This window comes from Theropithecus gelada, chromosome 2, assembly GCF_003255815.1.
Source record: "Theropithecus gelada isolate Dixy chromosome 2, Tgel_1.0, whole genome shotgun sequence".
Taxonomy (NCBI): Eukaryota; Metazoa; Chordata; class Mammalia; order Primates; family Cercopithecidae; genus Theropithecus; species Theropithecus gelada.
The window spans coordinates 193028045-193047958 of NC_037669.1; the positions used below are offsets into that span (position 1 = coordinate 193028045).

At 42.8% G+C, this 19914-nt stretch overlaps 1 protein-coding gene across 2 annotated transcripts; it reads left to right on the plus strand.

The window, feature by feature from the left end:
* The first annotated feature begins 13441 nt into the window (after positions 1 to 13441).
* On the plus strand, positions 13442 to 19914 carry SMCO1 (single-pass membrane protein with coiled-coil domains 1). Of its 2 annotated transcripts, none has more exons than XM_025377265.1 (3): positions 13442 to 13647; positions 17436 to 17585; positions 18459 to 19914. In XM_025377265.1, exons 1-3 carry the CDS (start codon positions 13598 to 13600, stop codon positions 18901 to 18903), a joined length of 645 nt encoding a protein of 214 aa, XP_025233050.1. In that variant the 5' UTR covers positions 13442 to 13597; the 3' UTR covers positions 18904 to 19914. The 2 variants fall into 2 exon arrangements, with proteins under 2 accessions (XP_025233050.1, XP_025233051.1); XM_025377266.1 differs by having other exon boundaries at positions 13442 to 13703; positions 18459 to 19909.

Here is a 19914-nt window from a genome sequence, read left to right on the forward strand (position 1 = left end):
TTTTTTTTTTTTTTTTTTTTTTTTTTTTTTTTTTTTTTTTTTGAGATGGAGTCTCACTGTGTCGCCTAGGCTGGAGTGCAGTGGCATGATCTTGGCTCACTGCAACCTCTGCCTCCTGGGTTCAAGCGATTCTCCTGCCTTAGCCTCCTGAGTAGCTGGGATTACAGGTGCCTGCCACCACACCTGGCTAATTCTTTGTATTTTTAGTAGAGACTGGGTTTCACCGTATTAGCCAGGATGGTATCGATCTCCTGACCTCGTGATCTGCCCACCTCATCCTCCCAAAGTGCTGGGATTATAGGCGTGAGCCACTGCACCCAGCCTATAATATACTCTTAGCTTTTTGTCATCTGTTTACATGTATAATAATGTCCCCTTCTTCAATCCTGTTATTGGTTATCTGTGATTTCTCTTAATTATTAATCTTGTCAAGAGTTTTTCAGTATCAATAACCTCTTCAAAGAACCATCTAAAAATTATTTATTTATTTACTTATTTAGAGAGATGGTCTCACCCAGTTGCCAAGGCTGAAGTGCAGTGGCACAATCATAGCTCGCTGCAGCCTCAAACTCCTGGGTTCAGGTGATCCTCCTACTTCAGCCTCTTGGGTAGCTGGGACTACAGGTGCACACTGCCTCATCTGGCTAATTTTTAATTTTTTGTAGAGATGGGATCTCCCTATGTTGCCCAGACTGGTCTCAAACTCTTGGCCTCAGGTGATCCTCCAACCTTAGCCTCCCAAAGCTATGGGATTACAGGCTTGACCCACCAAGCCCCGCCTAAATTTATTTTTTAATGACAAAAAATATATATTTATGGTACATAACATGATGTTTTGAAATATGTTTACATTGTGGAGTGGCCAAATCAAGCTTGCTAACATATACGTTATCTCACAAAAAAAAATCTGCTTTTTCAAAAAATTCAACCCTCAAGTGGAACCAGAAAAGACGTTTTATTTCTTTAGATATGTGGTCTTGGCATGTTGCCCATGCCAAGCTCAAGTGATCCTCCTGCCTCAGCCTCCCAAGTAGTTGATACCACAGGCACACGCTACCATGCCCAGCTTCTTACCATTTTTTTTTTTTTTTTTGATGAACTGTTGCGGGAAATCAGGGACCCTGAATGGAAGGACCAACTGAAGCCACGGCAGAAGAACATAAACTGTGAAGATTTCATGGACATTTATTAGTTCCCCAAATGAATACTTTTATAATTTCTTATGCCTGTCTTTACTGCAATCTCTGAACATAAATTGTGAAGATTTTATAGACATTTATCACTTCCCCAATCAACACTGTTACAATTTCCTATGCCTGTTTTTACTTTAATATCTTAATCCCGTCATCTTCGTAAGCTGAGGATGTATGTTGCCTCAAGACCCTGTGATGATTGTGTTAACTGCACAAATTGTTTGTAAAACATGTATGTTTCAACAATATGAAATCTGGGCACCCTGAAAAAGAACAGAATAACAGCGATTTTCAGGGAACAAGGGAGATAACCATAAAGTCTGACTGCCTGCGGGGCTGGGCAGAACAGAGTCATATTTTTCTTATTGCAGAAAACAAGTAGGTGAAATATCAGTGAATTATTTTCCCAGTAAGGAATAACACTGGGAAGGGAATGCATTCCCAGGGGGAGCCATGGACGGCCGCTCTGGGGGTGTCTGCCTTATGCGGTTGAAGGTAAGGGATGAAATAATGCCCGAGTCTCCTGTGGTGTCCCCAGGCTTGCTAGGATTAGGAAATTCCAGCCTGGTGAATTCTAGTCAGACTGGTTCTCTGCTCTTGAACCCTGTTTCCTGTTAAGATGTTTATCAATGACAATGCGTGCCCAGCGGGACATGAAACCTCATCAGTAATTCTAATTTCACCCTGGCCTTGTGACCTTGCTCTGCCCTTCTGCCCTTGTGATATTTTATTGCCATTTGAAGCATGTGATCTCTGTGACCCACTCCCGATTCGTACTCCCCTCCCCTTTTGAAATCCCTAATAAAAACTTGCTGGTTTTAGCCGGGCACGGTGGCTCAAGCCTGTAATCCCAGCACTTTGGGAGGCCGAGACGGGCGGATCACGAGGTCAGGAGATCGAGACCATCCTGGCTAACACGGTGAAACCCCGTCTCTACTAAAAAAAATACAAAAAACTAGCCGGGCGAGGTGGCGGCGCCTGTAGTCCCAGCTACTCGGGAGGCTGAGGCAGGAGAATGGCATAAACCTGGGAGGCGGAGCTTGCAGTGAGCTGAGATCCGGCCACTGCACTCCAGCCTGGGCGACAGAGCGAGACTCCGTCTCAAAACAAAACAAAACAAAAAAACCTGCTGGTTTTGCAGCTCAGGTGGGTATTATGGAAACTGCCGACATGTGATGTCACCCCTGGAGGCCCAGCTGTAAAATTTCTCTCTCTTGTACTCTCTTTATTTCTCAGACCAGCCAACACTTAGGGAAAATAGAAAAGAACCTATGTTGAAATATTGGGAGCTGGTTCCCCCAATAATGAACACACTTAAGAACTATTCTCTTAGCAAATTTCAAGTATACAATACAATACAATTAACTATAATCACTGTGCTGTGTATTAGATCTCCAGAACTTATTCATGTTATATTGAAAGTTTGTACCCTTTGGCCAACATCTCCCATCTCCCTGGCCCCCTAACCAGCCCTGGCAACCAACATTCTACTCTGTCTCTGCTTCTGTAAGTTTCACTTTTTTCAATTCCTCATATAAGTGAGATCATGCAGCACTTGTCTTTCTATGCCTGACTTATTTCTCATAACATAATGTCCTCCAGGATCTTCCATCTTGTTGCAAATGACAGAATTTCCTTCTTTTTAAAGGCTGAATAGCATTCCACTGTGTAGATATACCACATTGCTTATTTACTTATTTTTTAATGTCATCCATGATGAGCATGTAGCACATTTTTTTGGCATATTGTTTTTCAAATTAATTTTTTTTTAATTTTGTAGAGATGAGGTCTCACTATGTTGCCTAGCTTGCTTTCAAACTCCTGGACACAAGTGATCCTCCTGCCTCAGCCTTCCAAAATGCTAGGATCATAGGCATGAGCCACCATGCCTAGCATACCACATTTTAAAACTTCATTTGCTGGTGGCTCCTTCAGTTGATTCCTTATCTTGGCTATTATGAATAATGCTGCGATGAGTGTGGGAGTGCAGGTGTCCCTTCGACACACTGAGTTCATTTCCTCCAGATATGCACCTAGTATATATCATTGCTGGATCATATGGCAGTCCTGTTTTTAATTTTTTCAGAAACCTCCATACTGTTTTTCATAATGGCCATCCTAATTTACATTCCCATCAATAGTCCACAGGGGTCAAAGAACCAATATTTGCCTTTGATAATTCTATTATTTCTTTCTTTCTATTTCATTAATTCCTGCTCTCATCTTTATTATTTCCTTCATTCTAATATCTTTAGGTTTAATTTGCTCTTTTTCTAACACCGTGAGATGAACACTTATCTCACTGATATGTTCAGCTTTTATTTTGCATGTATGCATTTGAAACTAAAATTTCTTCTAAGTACAGTTTTAGCTACTTCCTTATTGTTTTATATGTCACATTTTCATTGTTTTTCAATGAAACATTTAAAATTTTCATTGTATTTTCTTTTCTTTTTTGAGACATGAATAATTTAGAAACATGGCAAAACACTTAAACTTTTTTCATGATGTTGGTAACAAGAGAATAAAATGAAGCCTGTAATCCCAGCACTTTGGGAGGCTGAGGCAGGCAGATTACCTGAGGTCAGGAGTTCAAGAATAGGATGAAATTCCCATTATTAATTCTATTCAACATTCTGTTGAAGGTGTAGACATTACAAGACAAGAAAAAGAAATGAAAGACGTAAGAATTGGAAAGGAAGAACTAAAACTCTCATTCGCAGACAACATGATCGTGTTTGCAAACATGAAAAGCATCTACAGGGCGGATGTGGTGACTCACGCCTGTAATTCCAGCACTTTGGGAGGAAAAGGTGGGTGGATCACCTGAGGTCAGGAGTTCGAGACCAGCCTGGCCAACATGGTGAAACCCCGTCTCTACTAAAAATACAAAAATTAGTTGGGTGTGGTGGCATGCGCCTGTAGTACCAGCTACTCAGGAGGCTGAGGCAGGAGAATCGCTTGAATCCAGGAGGTGGAGGTTGCAGTGAGCTGAGATCATGCCACTGCACTCCAGCCTGGGTGACAGAGCTAGACTCCATCTCAAAAAAAAAAAAAAAAAAAAAAAAGAAAAGAAAAAAGAAAAAGAAAAAGAAAGAAAAGAAAAGCATCTATAGATGAACTACTAAAATGAAAAATACATTTAGTAAGGTTGCTGAATAAAAAGGTAAATGTAGAAAAAATGGTGGTATTTCTTTATAACAGCAATAAGAAAAAATTAAATACTACATACAACAGCATCAAGAAACATCAAATACCTAGTAATAAATCTAATGGAAAATATGCAAAAACTCTACAGAGGAAATTACAAAACATGACCAAGAAAAATTAAAGAGACCCTAAATAGAGATATATATCATATTCATGAATTAGAAGGCTAAATATTATGAAGATGTCAATGTAATTCTACTCAATATCCCAGCTTGTAGTGTTCTAAAAATTAGCAAGCTTATTGAAAATTTTATATGAAAATGCAAATGGCTCAGAATACCGCAGATAATCTTGAAGAGCTTAGCTGGAGGACTCACACTGTATATTATTAAGACTTTTTAATGAAGCCAAAATAATTAAGATTGAGTGTGGTTTGGGCACAAGAATTAATAAGCAGACCAATGGAACAGAGTAGAGGATAGAAATAGATGCTTACATGTATGGAAACTTGATTAATGACAAAAGTCCACTGCAGAGCAGTGAGGAAAGTCTTTATAATAAATGGGATTAGGCCGGGCGCGGTGGCTCAAGCCTGTAATCCCAGCACTTTGGGAGGCCGAGACGGGCGGATCACAGGGTCAGGAGATCGAGACCATCCTGGCCAACACAGTGAAACCCTGTCTCTACTAAAAATACAAAAAACTAGCCGGGCGAGGTGGCGGCGCCTGTAGTCCCAGCTACTTGGGAGGCTGAGGCAGGAGAATGGTGTGAACCCGGGAGGCAGAGCTTGCAGTGAGCTGAGATCCGGCCACTGCACTCCAGCCTGGGCGACAGAGCGAGACTCCGTCTCAAAAAAAAATAATAATAAATAAATAAATAAATGGGATTGAATCAGTTGTATATCCATATGGAGAAGAAAAGAATCTTGACCCTTTCTTCACATTAATCCAAAAATCTAAATTTTAGGCATATTACAGATATAAATGTAATAGGTAAAGTAGTGAAGCTTCTAAAAGGAAAAAAATATTTTCATGAAGTTGGGGTAGGAAAAATTTCATATATAGGACATCAAAATGAAAACATGATAAATTTGACTACATTAAAATTAAGAACATTAGTTCATGAAAACACACCATCAAGATGATGAAAAGAAAACCACAGAGTGGGCTGGGCGCAGTGGCTAAAGTGTGTAATCCCAGCACTTTGGGAGGCCAAGGTGGGCGAATCACGAGGTCAAGAGATTGAGACCATCCTGGCCAACATGGTGAAACCCCATCTCTACTAGAAATACAAAAATTAGCTGGGCTTGGTGGTGTGTGCCTATAGTCCCAGCTACTCAGGAGGCTGAGGTAGGAGAATTGCTTGAACCTGGGAGGCGGAGGTTGCAGTGAACCAAGATTGCACCACTGCACTCCAGCCTGGGGCAGAGTGAAACTCCATCTCAAAAAATAAAAAAGAAAAAAAAGAAAAGAAAAGAAAGCCACAGAGTGGATGAAAATATGTGCAGTAAGTATAACTGACAAAGGACTCTAATTCGGAACAATAACTCAATCAACTGATCAATAAATGAGTAAAATAGGCAGTCCAATAGAAAAATAAGCAGAAGATAGGAACAGGCCAGGGGATATCCAAAAGAACAATAAACATATGAAAATGTGATTGACTTCATTGGAAACCAGAGAGTGAAAATTAAAACACAGTCACCAGAATGGCTATTTTAAACACTGACAATACCAGTGTTGCTGAAACTGGGAAGCAACTGGAACTCTCATACGCTGCACATGGAAATGAAAACAGTACAATCATCTTGCAAAACTAATTGGCAATATGTATAAACCTGACTATAAGTACATCCTATGGCTCAGCAATTTTATTTCTAAAGATACCCAACAGGTCCTGGCTAACACAGTGAAACCCCGTCTCTACTAAAAATACAAAAAATTAGCCGGGCATGGTGGCAGGCACCTGTAATCCCAGCTACTCGGGAGGCTGAGGCAGGAGAATGGCGTGAACCCGGGAGGCGGAGCTTGCAGTGAGTGGAGCTCGCGCCACTGCACTCCAGCCTGGGTGACAAAGCGAGACTCCGTCTCAAAAAAAAAAAAAAAAGTCGGATTAGAGTCTTTCCTGAGACGCTCCTTACAGTCGTGCTGTGGGAAGAGGGGAGGCCTACATTAGAGAGAGTCTGGCTCCAGTATCCAGAAGGAGATCTACCTTCCTTCCTTCAATTTCCAGAATCACCTGGGGCTCTTGTGCTGTAATGGCAGTTTGAGCTACTGGAGCCGGGTGTTGAGCCGGGTGTTGAGCCGTGGGACTCATCAGTCTTGCTGGACCATCAGTGAGACTGGTTCTGAATGCAGTGACCTCCATCTCTGGGAGCAGTTCGATCTCCAGTGGTTTCCATCACAGACGACAGGGTTGAGCTGGCTTCTTGTTGTTTGGGCATTCCTTCTTAAAATGCCCCAACTTGCCACATCAATAACAGCTAGTGGATGCACCTTAGGGATCCTGGACTTTGCAAGCTTGCAATGCTGCCACTAGGGCTTCTGTCCTTGTCTTGTGCTTCCTCTCTTTTTCTTGGGTCTCCTCCTGATCCCTATTATCAAAGACCAAAGTGGCTATTCTCAGGAGGTTTTCGCGGGTGCTGTTTGGTCCTAGAGATTGCTTCTGTAGTTTCCTTCAAATATCTGCAGATGCCTGTGTGATAAACTTGTCCTTCGGGATGAGCTGTCCCTGAGCTAAATCAGGGGATAAAGAGGTGTGTTTTGTTAGTGTCTCTCTCAGCCTTTCCATAAAGGCTGTGGGATTCTCATCTGGTTTTTGGTCTATCATGGATAGTTTAGAGTAATTAAGAAGTTTGGCTCTGGTTTTTTGTAGGCCTCTAATATGCACAGTCAAAGTGCTTCCTTTTCCATTCATCTACTGAGCTATTGTGGTTCCCATGAGGGTTGTCTACCGGAAGTGCTTCTCTTCCTAGTGGGAATGGAGTTTCCATTTTTTTCTTCACCTTCCCTATTTCCTTTTTATCTCTTTGGTCTGCTGTAGGAGACATGTTGCTCATCTCTGTAGGGTCCAACCCTACGGAGCTTAGTGAGTGTTCTCCCTGTGTGCGGAGATCAGAGATTGTAAGAAATAAAGACACAAGACAAAGAGATAAAGAGAAAACAGCTGGGCCGGGGGGACCACTACCACCAAGACGTGGAGACCAGTAGTGGCCCCAAATAGCTGAGCACGCTGATATTTACTGTATACAAGACAAGGGGGCAGGGTAAGGAGGGTGAGTTGTCCAAGTGATTGATAAGGTCAAGCAAGTCATGTGATCATGGGACAGGGGGCCCTTCCCTTTTAGGTAGCTGAAGCAGAGAGGGAAGGCAGCATACGTCAGCATTTTCTTCTATGCACCTATAAGAAAGATCAAAGGTTTTACGTCTTTCACTATTTCTTCTACTGCTATCTACTACTAACTTCAAAGGGGAACCAGGAGTACGGGAGGAACATGAAAGTGGACAAGGAGTGTGACCACTGAAGCACAGCACCACAGGGAGGGGTTAAGGCCTCCGGATGACTGGCGGGCAGGCCTGAATAATATCCAGCCTCCCACAAGAAGGTGGTGGAGCAGAGTGTTCCCTGACTTCTCCAAGGAAAGGGAGACTCCCTTTCGCAGTCTGCTAAGTAACGGGTGTCTTCCCAGGCATTGGTGTTACCACTCGACCAAGGAGCCCTCAAATGGCCCTTATGCGGATGTGACAGAGGGCTCACCTCTTGCCTTCTAGGTCACTTCTCACAATGTCCTTTTAGCACCTGACCCTATACCCGCCGGTTATTCCTTGGTTATATTAGTAATGCAACAAAGAGTAAAATTAAAAGCTAATGATTAATAATGTTTATACTAATGATTGATAATGTCCATGATCATCTCTATATCTAATTTGTATTATAAGTATTCTTATTCTAACTATTTTCTTTATTATACTGAAACAGTTTGTGCCTTCAGTCTCTTGCCTCAGCACATAGGTAATCCTTCACCTACACATCTCCGTATTTTTCTGCTGCCTGAAGAACTGCCTGCTTTTCAGCTGCAGTGAGAATCTGACTTAGGAGCAACACGTGAGGTCAAACACCTGATTTAAATTTTGGAAAGTTTCTATATACCTATGGGGGTCATCAGAAAATCAGCCTCTCTCCCTTTATTTGCTTAAGATCCTGTAATGAGAAGGGAACATGAACCTTCATAGCACCATTTCCATGAGGCATTTCCTGTAGAGCTAAGAGTGAAGTGGGTAAAGTGGGTGATACTGAAGATGGTGGAGCTGGAGGGGCGGATGGCATGATTGGAGGGAGTTCTGGATGAGGGAGATTAGAAGAGTTGGGACATTCAGTAGCTGTCTCAGATTGCTCCTCTAGAATCTGCTTTAGCTCTGGGGAATTATTCCCTATGGGTTTGCCTGCCATGGCTGGGTCCATTGTACAAAGCTTGTAAAGATCTGGGTTGTCTTGCAGGGCAAGGAAAGCCTATACGTAGGGGACCTCAGACCATTTGCCCTTCTGTCTACAGAAAAGATCTAATTGTTGGATAATATTAAAAGCAAGGCCCCCTCCAGTTGGTTTGTCTGTCCCCAGGATGGTAAGAAGACCATGCCTTTGTGCAATAGAATATGAGGTGCTTTTTCTTCAAAGTCTCAGGGTTGAAGGAGCCCTAGCTCTTTAGAATGCACTCCAGAGGAGTGCAGGTTATAGATGGTCTGTTTCCTATCTAGAAAAAGAAGTGAGAAAAAGTCATCCTTTTAGTCTCCTTCCTTTCAGTGTGTGACCCAGCGTGGAGAAGGAAGACAGTGGGAGCGTCCCCCTGACTGTTTTCCCTCCTTGGTTCCTGGGTCCCGACACCTTGTCAAATGTGCCGCCCACGGTTGGAGGCGTGACCTTCCAAGCCATGGAACCAGAGAAACTAGAATATGGGATTAGTCATGCATACCCACTTTGTCCTAGTTCTCTGTGTGTTATTCCCCTTTTATTTCCTAGACTTGTGTGATCTGTGTGCCTCCCTGGAAAATGGATCTTGGGAAAAAAACATGTAAAAGGCAAGGCTCCTTTAACAGAGCGAATGTGCTAGATTGGCTGCTATTATGGCCCGTGCTAAAGCATTTACCCTTAGAAAATGGTTTGGGTTAACTTCTGGACTTAAAAATCCCCTTACTAATTAAGTACTGTTTTAATTGGAGCCAGAATAGGTGCCTTAAAGGGACTAAAGGACCTAATGGTGATTTTCCTGCTGATGGGACAGTATCAGGACTAAAATTTGGCTGCAGAGGACATTTTACTCCTAATTGTTGGGATAGAATTTTCCCATTCACAGAAGCAGCATAAAGAAAGCTGCAAAATGGAAAAATTGGGAAGCTACAGTGGACCAACAATGTGTCCTATGGAGGGGATTTCTATTCCCACAAGGTGGCCCTATTGGCTTAGAAATACCATGCACTCGCGAGAGGAGCAATAGTGAGTGACCTCACTGTGGGGGAAAGGGGAGGCCCTCTGTCCCTAGGAGATGGCAAGATCCTGGGCTACATCCATGGTTACTACAGCGTTTCCTGATCTTCCCTAACAGGATTACTTCCCTGGGCTGCAAAAATTCCATCACATTTGACATACAGAGAAAATAAGAGACATAGTGATCACAGACAGAAAAAGAAGGGAAATTTTCCAACAGGCTAGCTGGGGATCCTTTACCAACACGTGGGCAGGCTATTGGAGGTTGAGTCCAGTCCAGAAGCATTTGAATAATACAAGGGCGTGCACTGGCCAGAAATTCTCAATTGCTTCAGAACTTTTCCTGGCCTCATGGGATGGTTAGGTTTCCTCATGAAAGGAAGCTGGTTGGAAGCATGACCAACATGCCCAATGACCCATGGGTATTGTGGGGGAGTCTCCATGTTCTCCCCAGTAAGCCTGACATCCAAGTCTCTAAGAATGGCAGCCACACTAAACGTGTCTTTAACTGGCTGATAGATGCTTGTTATTGATTTGATTTGATTTTTAAATGGAGACCAAGAGCCTCAGAATGAAAGGACAGATTTTGAGTCCACTCCTCTACTCACCGCTCCATTGAATGTTGTACCTTGGGATTCCGGATGAGCCCCCAAAAATGATATGGCTCCATTATCTAGGGAAACACCCAGGGTATTTTGTCTTGTGCCAGGCTCCTTTGTCTCCAGCACTTTGGGAGGCTGAGGCAGGTGGATCACCTGAGGTCAGGAGTTAGAGATCAGCCTGATCAACATGGCAAAACCCCATCTCTACTAAAAATACAAAAACTAGCTGAGTGTGGTGATATGGCTCCATTGTCTGGAGAAATACCCAGGGTCCTTTGTCACATGCCAAAAAAATTAGCAACAAAGACACACATAGAGTGGATTAAGGAGTGGAAAGTTTAATAGGCAAGAAGGAAGAGAACAGCTCCCCCAAACAGAGGGAGGAGGGCTCCAAATGGAATAACCTCCTTTAGCAGAAACAGTTGGTTATGTCAGGAGGGCTCGAGGAGGTGGTGTCTGATTTGCATAGAGCCCAGGGGATTGGTTTGACTAGGTGTGGCTATCTGAATGCCACACAGATGAACAGGCAGTTTTAGAGATGCATAGGGGAAGGGATGGGGGGGTGCTGTTAGATATGTATAGGTGAAGATATAGGGGGTGCTGTTAGAGATGCATAGAGGAAGGTATGGGGGAGGGTGCTGTAGAGCTTCCACACCCTCTCTGTGACACCACAGGAGCTCATCAAACCTCATTGTCCAAGAGTTTCTATGGAACTTAATCTCCAGCTCACTCATTCCAATTCCTAGAGGTTGGTGAATGGCTCTGAAAGTTCCAACCTATAATCACTTGGTCTTTCTAGTGACCAGTCCCATCTGGAGGCTAATCTAGTTGCACCACCCTAAATCACCTCATTAGCATAAACTCACATGTGATCAAAAGGGGCTCATTATGAATAACAAAGGACACTCCTATCACTCAGGAAATTCCCAGGGTTTTAGGAGCTTTGTGACTGAAATGGGGACAAAGACCAAATATATTTCATATTATACTACAATATCACTGCTAGATTCATCTTTTCTTTTTTTTTTTTTTGAGAAGGAGTCTCACTTTGTCTCCCAGGCTGGAGTGCGGTGGCGCGATCTCGGCTCACTGCAAGCTCCGCCTCCCAGGTTCACGCCATTCTCCTGCCTCAGCCTCCCAGTAGCTGGGACTACAGGCGCCCGCCACCACGCCCGGCTAATTTTTTGTATTTTTAGTAGAGATGGGGTTTCACCGTGTTAGCCAGGATGGTCTCGATCTCCTGACCTCGTAATCCACCCGCCTCGGCCTCCCAAAGTGCTGGGATTACAGGCTTGAGCCACTGCGCCCGGGCTCATCTTTTCTTTTTTTCTTTTTTCTTTTTTGAGATGGAGTCTTGCCGTGTCACCCAGGCTGGAGTGCAGTGGCACAATCGCTGTCTCCACTCACTGCAACCCCTACCTCCTGGGTTCAAGTGATTCTCCTATCTCAGACTCCCAAGTAGCTGGGACTACAGGTGTGTGCCACCATGCCCAGCTAAATTTTGTATTTTTAGTAGAGATGGGGTTGTGCCATGTTGGCCAGGCTGTTCTTGAATTCCTGACCTCAAGTGATCTGCCCACCTTGGCCTCCCAAAGTGTTGGGATTACAGGTGTGAGCCACTGCGCCCGGCCCTGGATTAATCTTCTAGAACCAATGGCTCACATCTGTCCAAACTACTTACCAGGCTAGCTAGAAGCATCCCCTCTCTTGTAATCCTTATGTGCTGTCTCCCTGTGAGCATGCCCCTTGAGGACAAGGATTTCGCCTTACTTATCACTATATTACCAGTGCCTGGAATAATGCTGCTCATCCATTCGTACGTTTTATCCATTCGGTTAATATCTGTGATGTTCAGTAAATATTGAATAAGTGAATAAAGTATTCAGTGAAAGAACAAATACGTGACATCGCTCTTACCAGTTTAAATGGTGTGGTTATTTTCTTTTTCTTATATGAATCTTTTGCTCAAAACATACCTACTCATTGTTTCCTGAACACATGATTTACCTTGCCACCTCTGTGATTTTGCTCACCAATGTCTCCAGTTTGTAACACCCTTAACGCTCTTCTCTGATAATCAAAGACCTTGACCTTTAAGGCCAAGGCAAGTACTAATTTCAGTGTGAGCATTTCCCCAACGACCCATGATTTCAGTGACTTAGTCTCCCATCTTCTATTATTTTTATGGTCTCTATGTACTTAGCACACATCCCATATATATTTTCTATTTAAGGATATATTCTATCTTCCCAATTAGATTTTAAATCTCATGAAAACAGGAGTCCTATTTTATTTCCGTATTTATATTCAATTCCTAATCTAATACTAGAAGCTCTCTCTCTCTGTGTCTCTCTCTCTTTCTCTCTCTCTCTCTCTCTCTCTCTAATGTATATATATATTCTCTTGCCCAGGCTGGAGTGCAGTGGCATGATCATAGCTCACTGCAGCTTCAAACTCCTGGGCTCAAGCAGTCCTGCCACTTCAGCCTCTTGAGTAGCTGGGACTACAGGTGTGCACCACCACTCCTGGCTAATTTTGTATTTTTTGTGGAGATAGTCTCGGTCTGTGGCCCAGGCTGGTCTTGAACTCCTGGGCTCAAGCAATCTTTCCACCTTGGCTTCCCAAAGGGCTGGGATTACAGGAGTGAGCTGCCATGCCCAGCCATAACAAGCATTTAGTAGTTTCTAATGATGGTTAGGTTTTTTGCTTTGATACCATCATCATAAAAGATCTGGGGCACTCTTTAAACCTAATTTAGGTTGTAATTGAATAATGAAGCTGTTAAAATATGACAGTAACATTTCCATGTAACTTAATCCTGTATGTTGCATTAATGTATCCGTATATATATTACAGTCATGTACACAGAGTCATAATTATACATGGTTGTTGCTCTATGTTGACGTACTATGGTTCAGTTTTCAAACGCAAATGTGATAGTGCATTCCAGGACACCTGTGTTCACAGGATCAGTTCTTTGAAACTATATTTGGATGTGCAAGCTATTAAAAGCTTCTTGTACTGAGTGACCTTTCAGGCAGAATGTAGATTGAGTGCTCGTGCTACTGCTGCCTGTTGCTGAGAGGAAGACGGCAGAAAATTCTGGATTCAAACATTTATTGCTTTTTTGTTTTGCTTTGTTTTTGTTTTCTTTCCTTTTGCCTTAAGAAGATGAACAATGAAACCACGACCCTGATATCCTTGAAGGAGGCAATGAAAAGGTTGCTGAGGGCTATAGGGAGGGAGCAAGCATGGGTCTGCTATTCTGGGAAGATGGGTAAGAGAAGAATGAAGAATAGAAATAAACAAAGAACTACAGACGTGCTCATTAGAATTCCGTCTCTATGGCTGGCGCAGTGGCTCACGCCTATAATCCCAGCACACTGGGAGGCTGAGGTGGGCAGATCACAAGGTCAAGAGATCAAGACCATACTGGCCAACATGGTGAAACTCTGCCTCTACTAAAAATACAAAAATTAGGCGGGCATGGTGGTGGGTGCCTGTAGTCCCAGCTACTTGGGAGGCTGAGGCAGGAGAATCACTTGAACCCAGGAGGCAGAGGTTGCAGTGAGCTGAGATCGCGCCACGGCACTCCAGCCTGGCAACAGAGCGAGACTCCGTCCAAAAAAAGAATTCCATCTCTACGACAGGGGTTTAAGTCTTCCAGGCCCAAACCTATGTAAATTAACAATAAAGAAAAGTCTGCTCCCAGGTGCAGTAATGCCATTGAATGTATGCATGTGCTAAATTCTAGATTTACAGAAAAAGGTAAAAGGAGCTCACAACCTGTAGGAAAGAGAAAAGTTTGAAAAATATTTACAATTTAATGTGACTGACCTTTCAACGGTGATGTTCCTAAAGATCTGTGCAAATATGAACGGAGGATCAACCAATTTGCCTTTGACACTAGAGAAAGGAACTCTTCATATAGGGTCATTTAAGCTGGATCTTAAAGTGTAAGTAGGAGCTTATGAGGGAGAAAAATATGGGAAGGAATTCTAGGCTGAGGAAACAGTGGGTATATGCCATATGTAAGCCTGGAACCACACGATGTATCCAAGCAGATGACAAGAGATGTCTCATGTATTGGTGACTAGGATGGGTGAGGGGACTGGCGGAAGACAGAAGCAAAGGGTGAAGGCCGTTGACTTTCCTGCCGAAGAGATCCAATTTGGCTCTGAGTAGATCACTGGGCAAGCCAGGATAACGTCAACCATTTGTAATCAGCTGAGGTACAGAATCGGAATTGTGTTTTAGAAGAATGTGTCTGGAGGATGGATGGGAAATGGAAAACAGGGGTCCAGTTAGGCTACTGTAATCTTGAGTCCTAGTGAAAGATGATGAGAAACTCATTTAGTGGAGATGGAGAGGCAGGAATGGGTTAGAGAGACATAAATTGGGGGAAGAAGAAAAGTTGAGAATTATTCTGAGATTTCTAGTTCAAGGAATTGGTTGGATGGTGAGGTCATTAACGGGACTAGGGAACTGTAGTCAAACAAAACAGAACAAAACAGCCTGCGCTCAGATTTGCACGCTGGTTTAGATTTTTGTGGAACGGCCTGGGACTGTCCTTTGGTGAGAGGATTCCAAAGAACTGCAACTGTACATTTTTATACTGATTGACAAGCTAGAATTCCTCTCTAAGATTCAAACTACAGATGACCTATAAGCAATATAGTCTTAAAGGTCTAGAAGTTAATACAAATAGTATATGCCAAATGACTTTTTTTTTTGACACAGGGTCTCGCTGTGTTGCCCAAGCTGAGTGCAGTAGCATCATCACAGCTCACTGCAGCCTTGGCCTCCTGGGCTCAAGCAATTCTCATACCTCAGCCCCCCCAGTAGCTGGGACCATAAGTGCATACACCACCACACTAGGCTAATTTTTTATTTTTTGTAGAGATGAGGACTCACTATGTTGCCCAAGCTGGTCTCAAACTCCTGGACTAAAGCGATCCTCCCACCTTGACCTCCCAAAGTGCTGGGATTACAGGTGTGAGCCACTGCACCCAGCTCAAATCACATGGTTTTGCCTTGTAGACAGAAATTGCAGGCATATTAGGTCACACAGGCTTCTATTCCTACAAAGTGAACATTTTATACTGAGTTTTATTTATGTGTAAAGCAGTTGACATTTCTTCACAGTAATTTCTGAAGATGGGGGAGGTGTTAGTAGGTTAAGCTTAGGAGAGTTGAGTTTGACATCTCCATCTTTGTGGAGATGCACAAAACATATTGAAAATACAGGTCTAGGCCGGGCATGGTGGCTCACGCCTGTAATCCCAGCACTTTGGGAGGCTGAGGTGGGTGGATCACCTGAGGTCAGGAGTTTGAGACCAGCCTGGCCAACATGGCAAAACCCCATCTCTACTAAAAATACAAAAATTAGCCAGGTGTGGTGGCACCTGTAGTCCCAGCTACTTGGGAGACTAAGGCAGGAGAATCGCTTGAATCCGGGAGACAGAGGTTGCAGCGAGCCAAGACTGTGCCACTGCACTCTAGCCTGGGTGATAGAGCGAGACTCCATTTCAAAAAAAAAAAAAAAAAAAGAAAGAAAAGAAAATACAGGTTTAAAGCTTAGGAGAGATGTAGTACCTGAAGGAGAATTAGCCTTGAGAGAAATTCAGAACGAAGAATAAAAGATGATCAAGCATAGAATGCTGGGCAGTCACAAAGGTATTCGGGTCACTGGGGACACAGAAGCTCAGAGAAGTAGCGTGTGTGTTGACTCATCACTTCCCTTATAACGACAATCTAGGTGGCTCAGGCAAGTGAGGTGTGTCCTGCAGTCTCTGTGATTAATTAGACATAATGCTGGTGCCACAGCACCCTCTGATGGTCACGGCTGTTCAGAGCTACTCAAATCCTCATTTTGGGTTACAAAACTCAGCATTTCATTCACATCAAAGATGTCAATCATACAGGAAAACTTTTATTACAGTGTAAGACCTTTGCTGGGTATTGGGAGACAGGCATAAAGGTATCTAAGAAATAGTCTCTGAGTCCTTCCCTCCAAGAACTTACAGTTTAGTTCATGAAAGGCTAACCCTAATAGTAAAGCAGGAGGTGGGGAGATAGGTTCACAGAGGCAGTGCTTGTAAGCGAGAAGTAGGCAGGCAAGGAGATCACCAGGCAGAAGGGGAATTTAACAAGGCAGTGGATTTGAGCTGATTCTGGAAGAAAGGGTAAGAGTTGGACAACCAGAATAGGGTAGAAAAAGTCACCTTATTATATACTGGTCTCAGCACTAGCTAACTTTATGACATTAGGTCTCAATCCTCTTGAGACTCAATTTCTTTAATAGCAAAATAGTAAAAATGACTGCTTTACTTTTTGTGGTTGCTGTGAACACCAAAGTAATGCTTACATAAAATAGTCTTTAACGCATAAGATATAGCCCGGGCATGGTGGCTCATGCCTGTAATCCCAGTACTTTGGGAGGCCAAGACAGGTGGATCACTGGAGCCCAGGTGTTCAAGACCAGCCAAACATAGCAATTCCTGGTCTCTACAAAAAAAATATTTTTTAACAATTAGCCAGGTATGGTGGCACACAACTATAGTCCTAGCTACTCGGGAGGCTGAGGTGGGAAGATCACTTGAGCCTGGGAGGTAGTGATTGTGCTATGGCACTCCAGTTTGGGTGACAGAGTGAGACTCTGTATTAGAAAATAAATAAATACATACATAAACAAATAAAGCATAAAGTATAATACAAAAACAAGACATGATAGGCAATTCAAGTAATTAGATAGTTCAAAGGTTTGCAATATATGGGATGAAAGGACAAGGATGGTGGCTAGAGGGAACGGCAAATGGAACCATTTTTGTTGAAACTTTCAAATTCAAATAGCTACCCATTTTCCCTTCAGAGTTTAAAGTAAAAGTTAAAAAAAAAAGTTATCCAAATTTGGTCGGGGTTGTAAATAATGTACTAGAGCCTCAGCTTAAAGCAAAACCTTAGTTTTGTCCTGTAACCTAAACTAACCCTTGATTCTGTTATCCTATAGAGTAGACCACAAACTCCAAGTGTTAGAAGCACAGTTCAGAGAACTAGACTTCACCAAGGATAACCTGATGCAGAAATTCGAGCATCATAGTAAGACTCTGGCAAACCAAGCAGCCCAAGATGAGATGTGGACAGCAGTTCGGGCACTCGAGTGAGTATCAGTTGAGAAATCAGTGGGATTCTGTGGCTTTGAGAGCTTCCAGTGGTCATTCCAAAATTGAATTCTTTAGTGTCTTTCCCACAATGGATTGTAAAGCAATTACATTTTCTTAGGTTATGTTTTTTTAAAAAGATTAATTTGCGCATCTCTTTATATGCCAGGAACTATGGTACATATCTCGTCACAGGGTCTCTTGCTTGCCAAAGCCTTATTTGCATTAATTTCTTTTTCTTTTTCTGTCTTTTTTTTTTTTTTTTTTGAGATGGAGTCTTGCTCTGTCACCCAGGTTGGAGTACAGTGGGGCAATCTCAGCTCACTGGAACCTCCACCTCCCGGGTTCAAGCCATTCTCCTACCTCAGCCTCCTGATTAGCTACCATTACAAGCATGCATCACAACACTCAGCTAAGTTTTGTATTTTCAGTAGAGACAGGGTTTCACTATGTTGGCCAGGCTAGTCTCAAACTCCTGACCTCAGATGATCCACCCACCTCGGCCTCCCAAAGTGCTGGGATTATAGGAGTGAGCCACTGTGCCCAGCCTATCTGCATTAATTCTAAAGTAAGTATTGGCAGGGCATGATGGTTCCTGCCTTTAATCCCAGCACTCTGGGAAGCCGAGGCAACAGGATCACTTGAGCTCAGGAGTTCGAGAACAGCCTGGGCAACGAAGTGAGACCCCATCTCTTTAAAACAAAAAAAAAAAGGTAAGTATTTGAATTTGAATTTAAATTCTAAAGTAAATATTTTCTAAATTACAACAGCTGGTTCTCCTAGTGGGTTCATATTGAGTTAATCCTAAAAGAATTCATTTTCTGTTTCCATATATTTTTGACTGCTTAAGAAGCTCTCCATATTTTTTGTAGGTTCACTTCAATGGAATTGAATATTTTATACAGCTACGTTATTGAAGTACTTATCTGCTTGCATACTCGTGTGCTTGAGAAGCTGCCAGACCTGGTGAGAGGTCTTCCAACCTTAGCCTCTGTACTCAGACGAAAAGTTAAGAACGAGCGCATTAGAGTTGTATGGGATTCCATTCTGGAGGAGTGCGGGCTGCAAGAAGGAGACATCACAGCACTTTGTACCTTCTTCATTGCACACGGTAACAAGGCAGAACACTATACTGATAAAGCGAGGCAGATGTACATCAGGGACATCACGTTCCTGATTACTAACATGGTAAAGAACCAGGCTCTGCAGGACAGTTTGCTGAGGGCTGTGCAGGTAATTGAGAAGGGGAAAGCAGTCAAGACCCCTGAAGAGCAAAAGTCGCCCCTCAAAGAGTCGATACCACCCGTCAAAAACTAACCTGCTACCCTATGACCCGGTGATTCCACCTCCAGTAATTCATCTTGGAAATGGCCAAAAGTATGCACAATGTATTACAGCCTTATTTTTATAGCAAAGAGTGAGGGGATGTGAAATAAATTATGACAAATGGATACAATAGATACTTTCTGTGTAGCCATACAAAAGAATGAAGAAGCTCTTTGTGTAATGATATGAAGTTATCACCAAATGTATTGTTCTTTTCAAATGTTTATTTCCAATATATATTGCTAAGTGGAAAAAAGGTGCAAAATCAAATATATGTATATGCATATATATAATGCATATTAGTTTATATATCCATAAACTTCTGCAGAGATACACAAGAAAGTGATAACATTACTTGTCAGGAAAGAAAGTTAAGAGGCTAGGGGTCAAAGATAAGAGGAGGTCTTTTCACTGTTAATCCATTTTGTACATTTTCAATTTTGAACCATGTGAATGTGTATTACCTATTTAAAAAATAAATAAGGCTGGACATGGTGGCTCATGCCTCTAATCCAAGCATCTTAGGAGGTCAAGGTAGGAGGATCACTTGAGCTCAGGGGTTTGAAACCAGCTTGGGAAACATAGTGATAGCAATAGGAGGCAGGTAAATTCCTAGGCAGACAGGGATGGGTCCCTGGTGAAACTCAACCTTCAAGCCAAGGACAGTTTAAAGCCTGAAAACCAAGCTATGAGTTCCAGATAGATCCATGAACCAGACTGAGAGCTCCCATTCTCATCTGGCACCCTCTCTTCTGATTGGTCCTTATCCTTCACCTATTTTACACATACTACCCTTCCCCAATTGGTCCTCTATACTATCGTGCCTATTTCTGAATGGTGCTTTTTCAAGCATAGCCACAGACCAATCAGCATGCACTTGTCCATTTCTAACCCACAAAAACCCATAGACTCAGGCTCGTGGCCAGCAACCCACCATCGGGTACCCTCTCACTGTCAAGAGGCTTTCTGTCACTCAATAAATTCTACTCTGCCTTACTCACT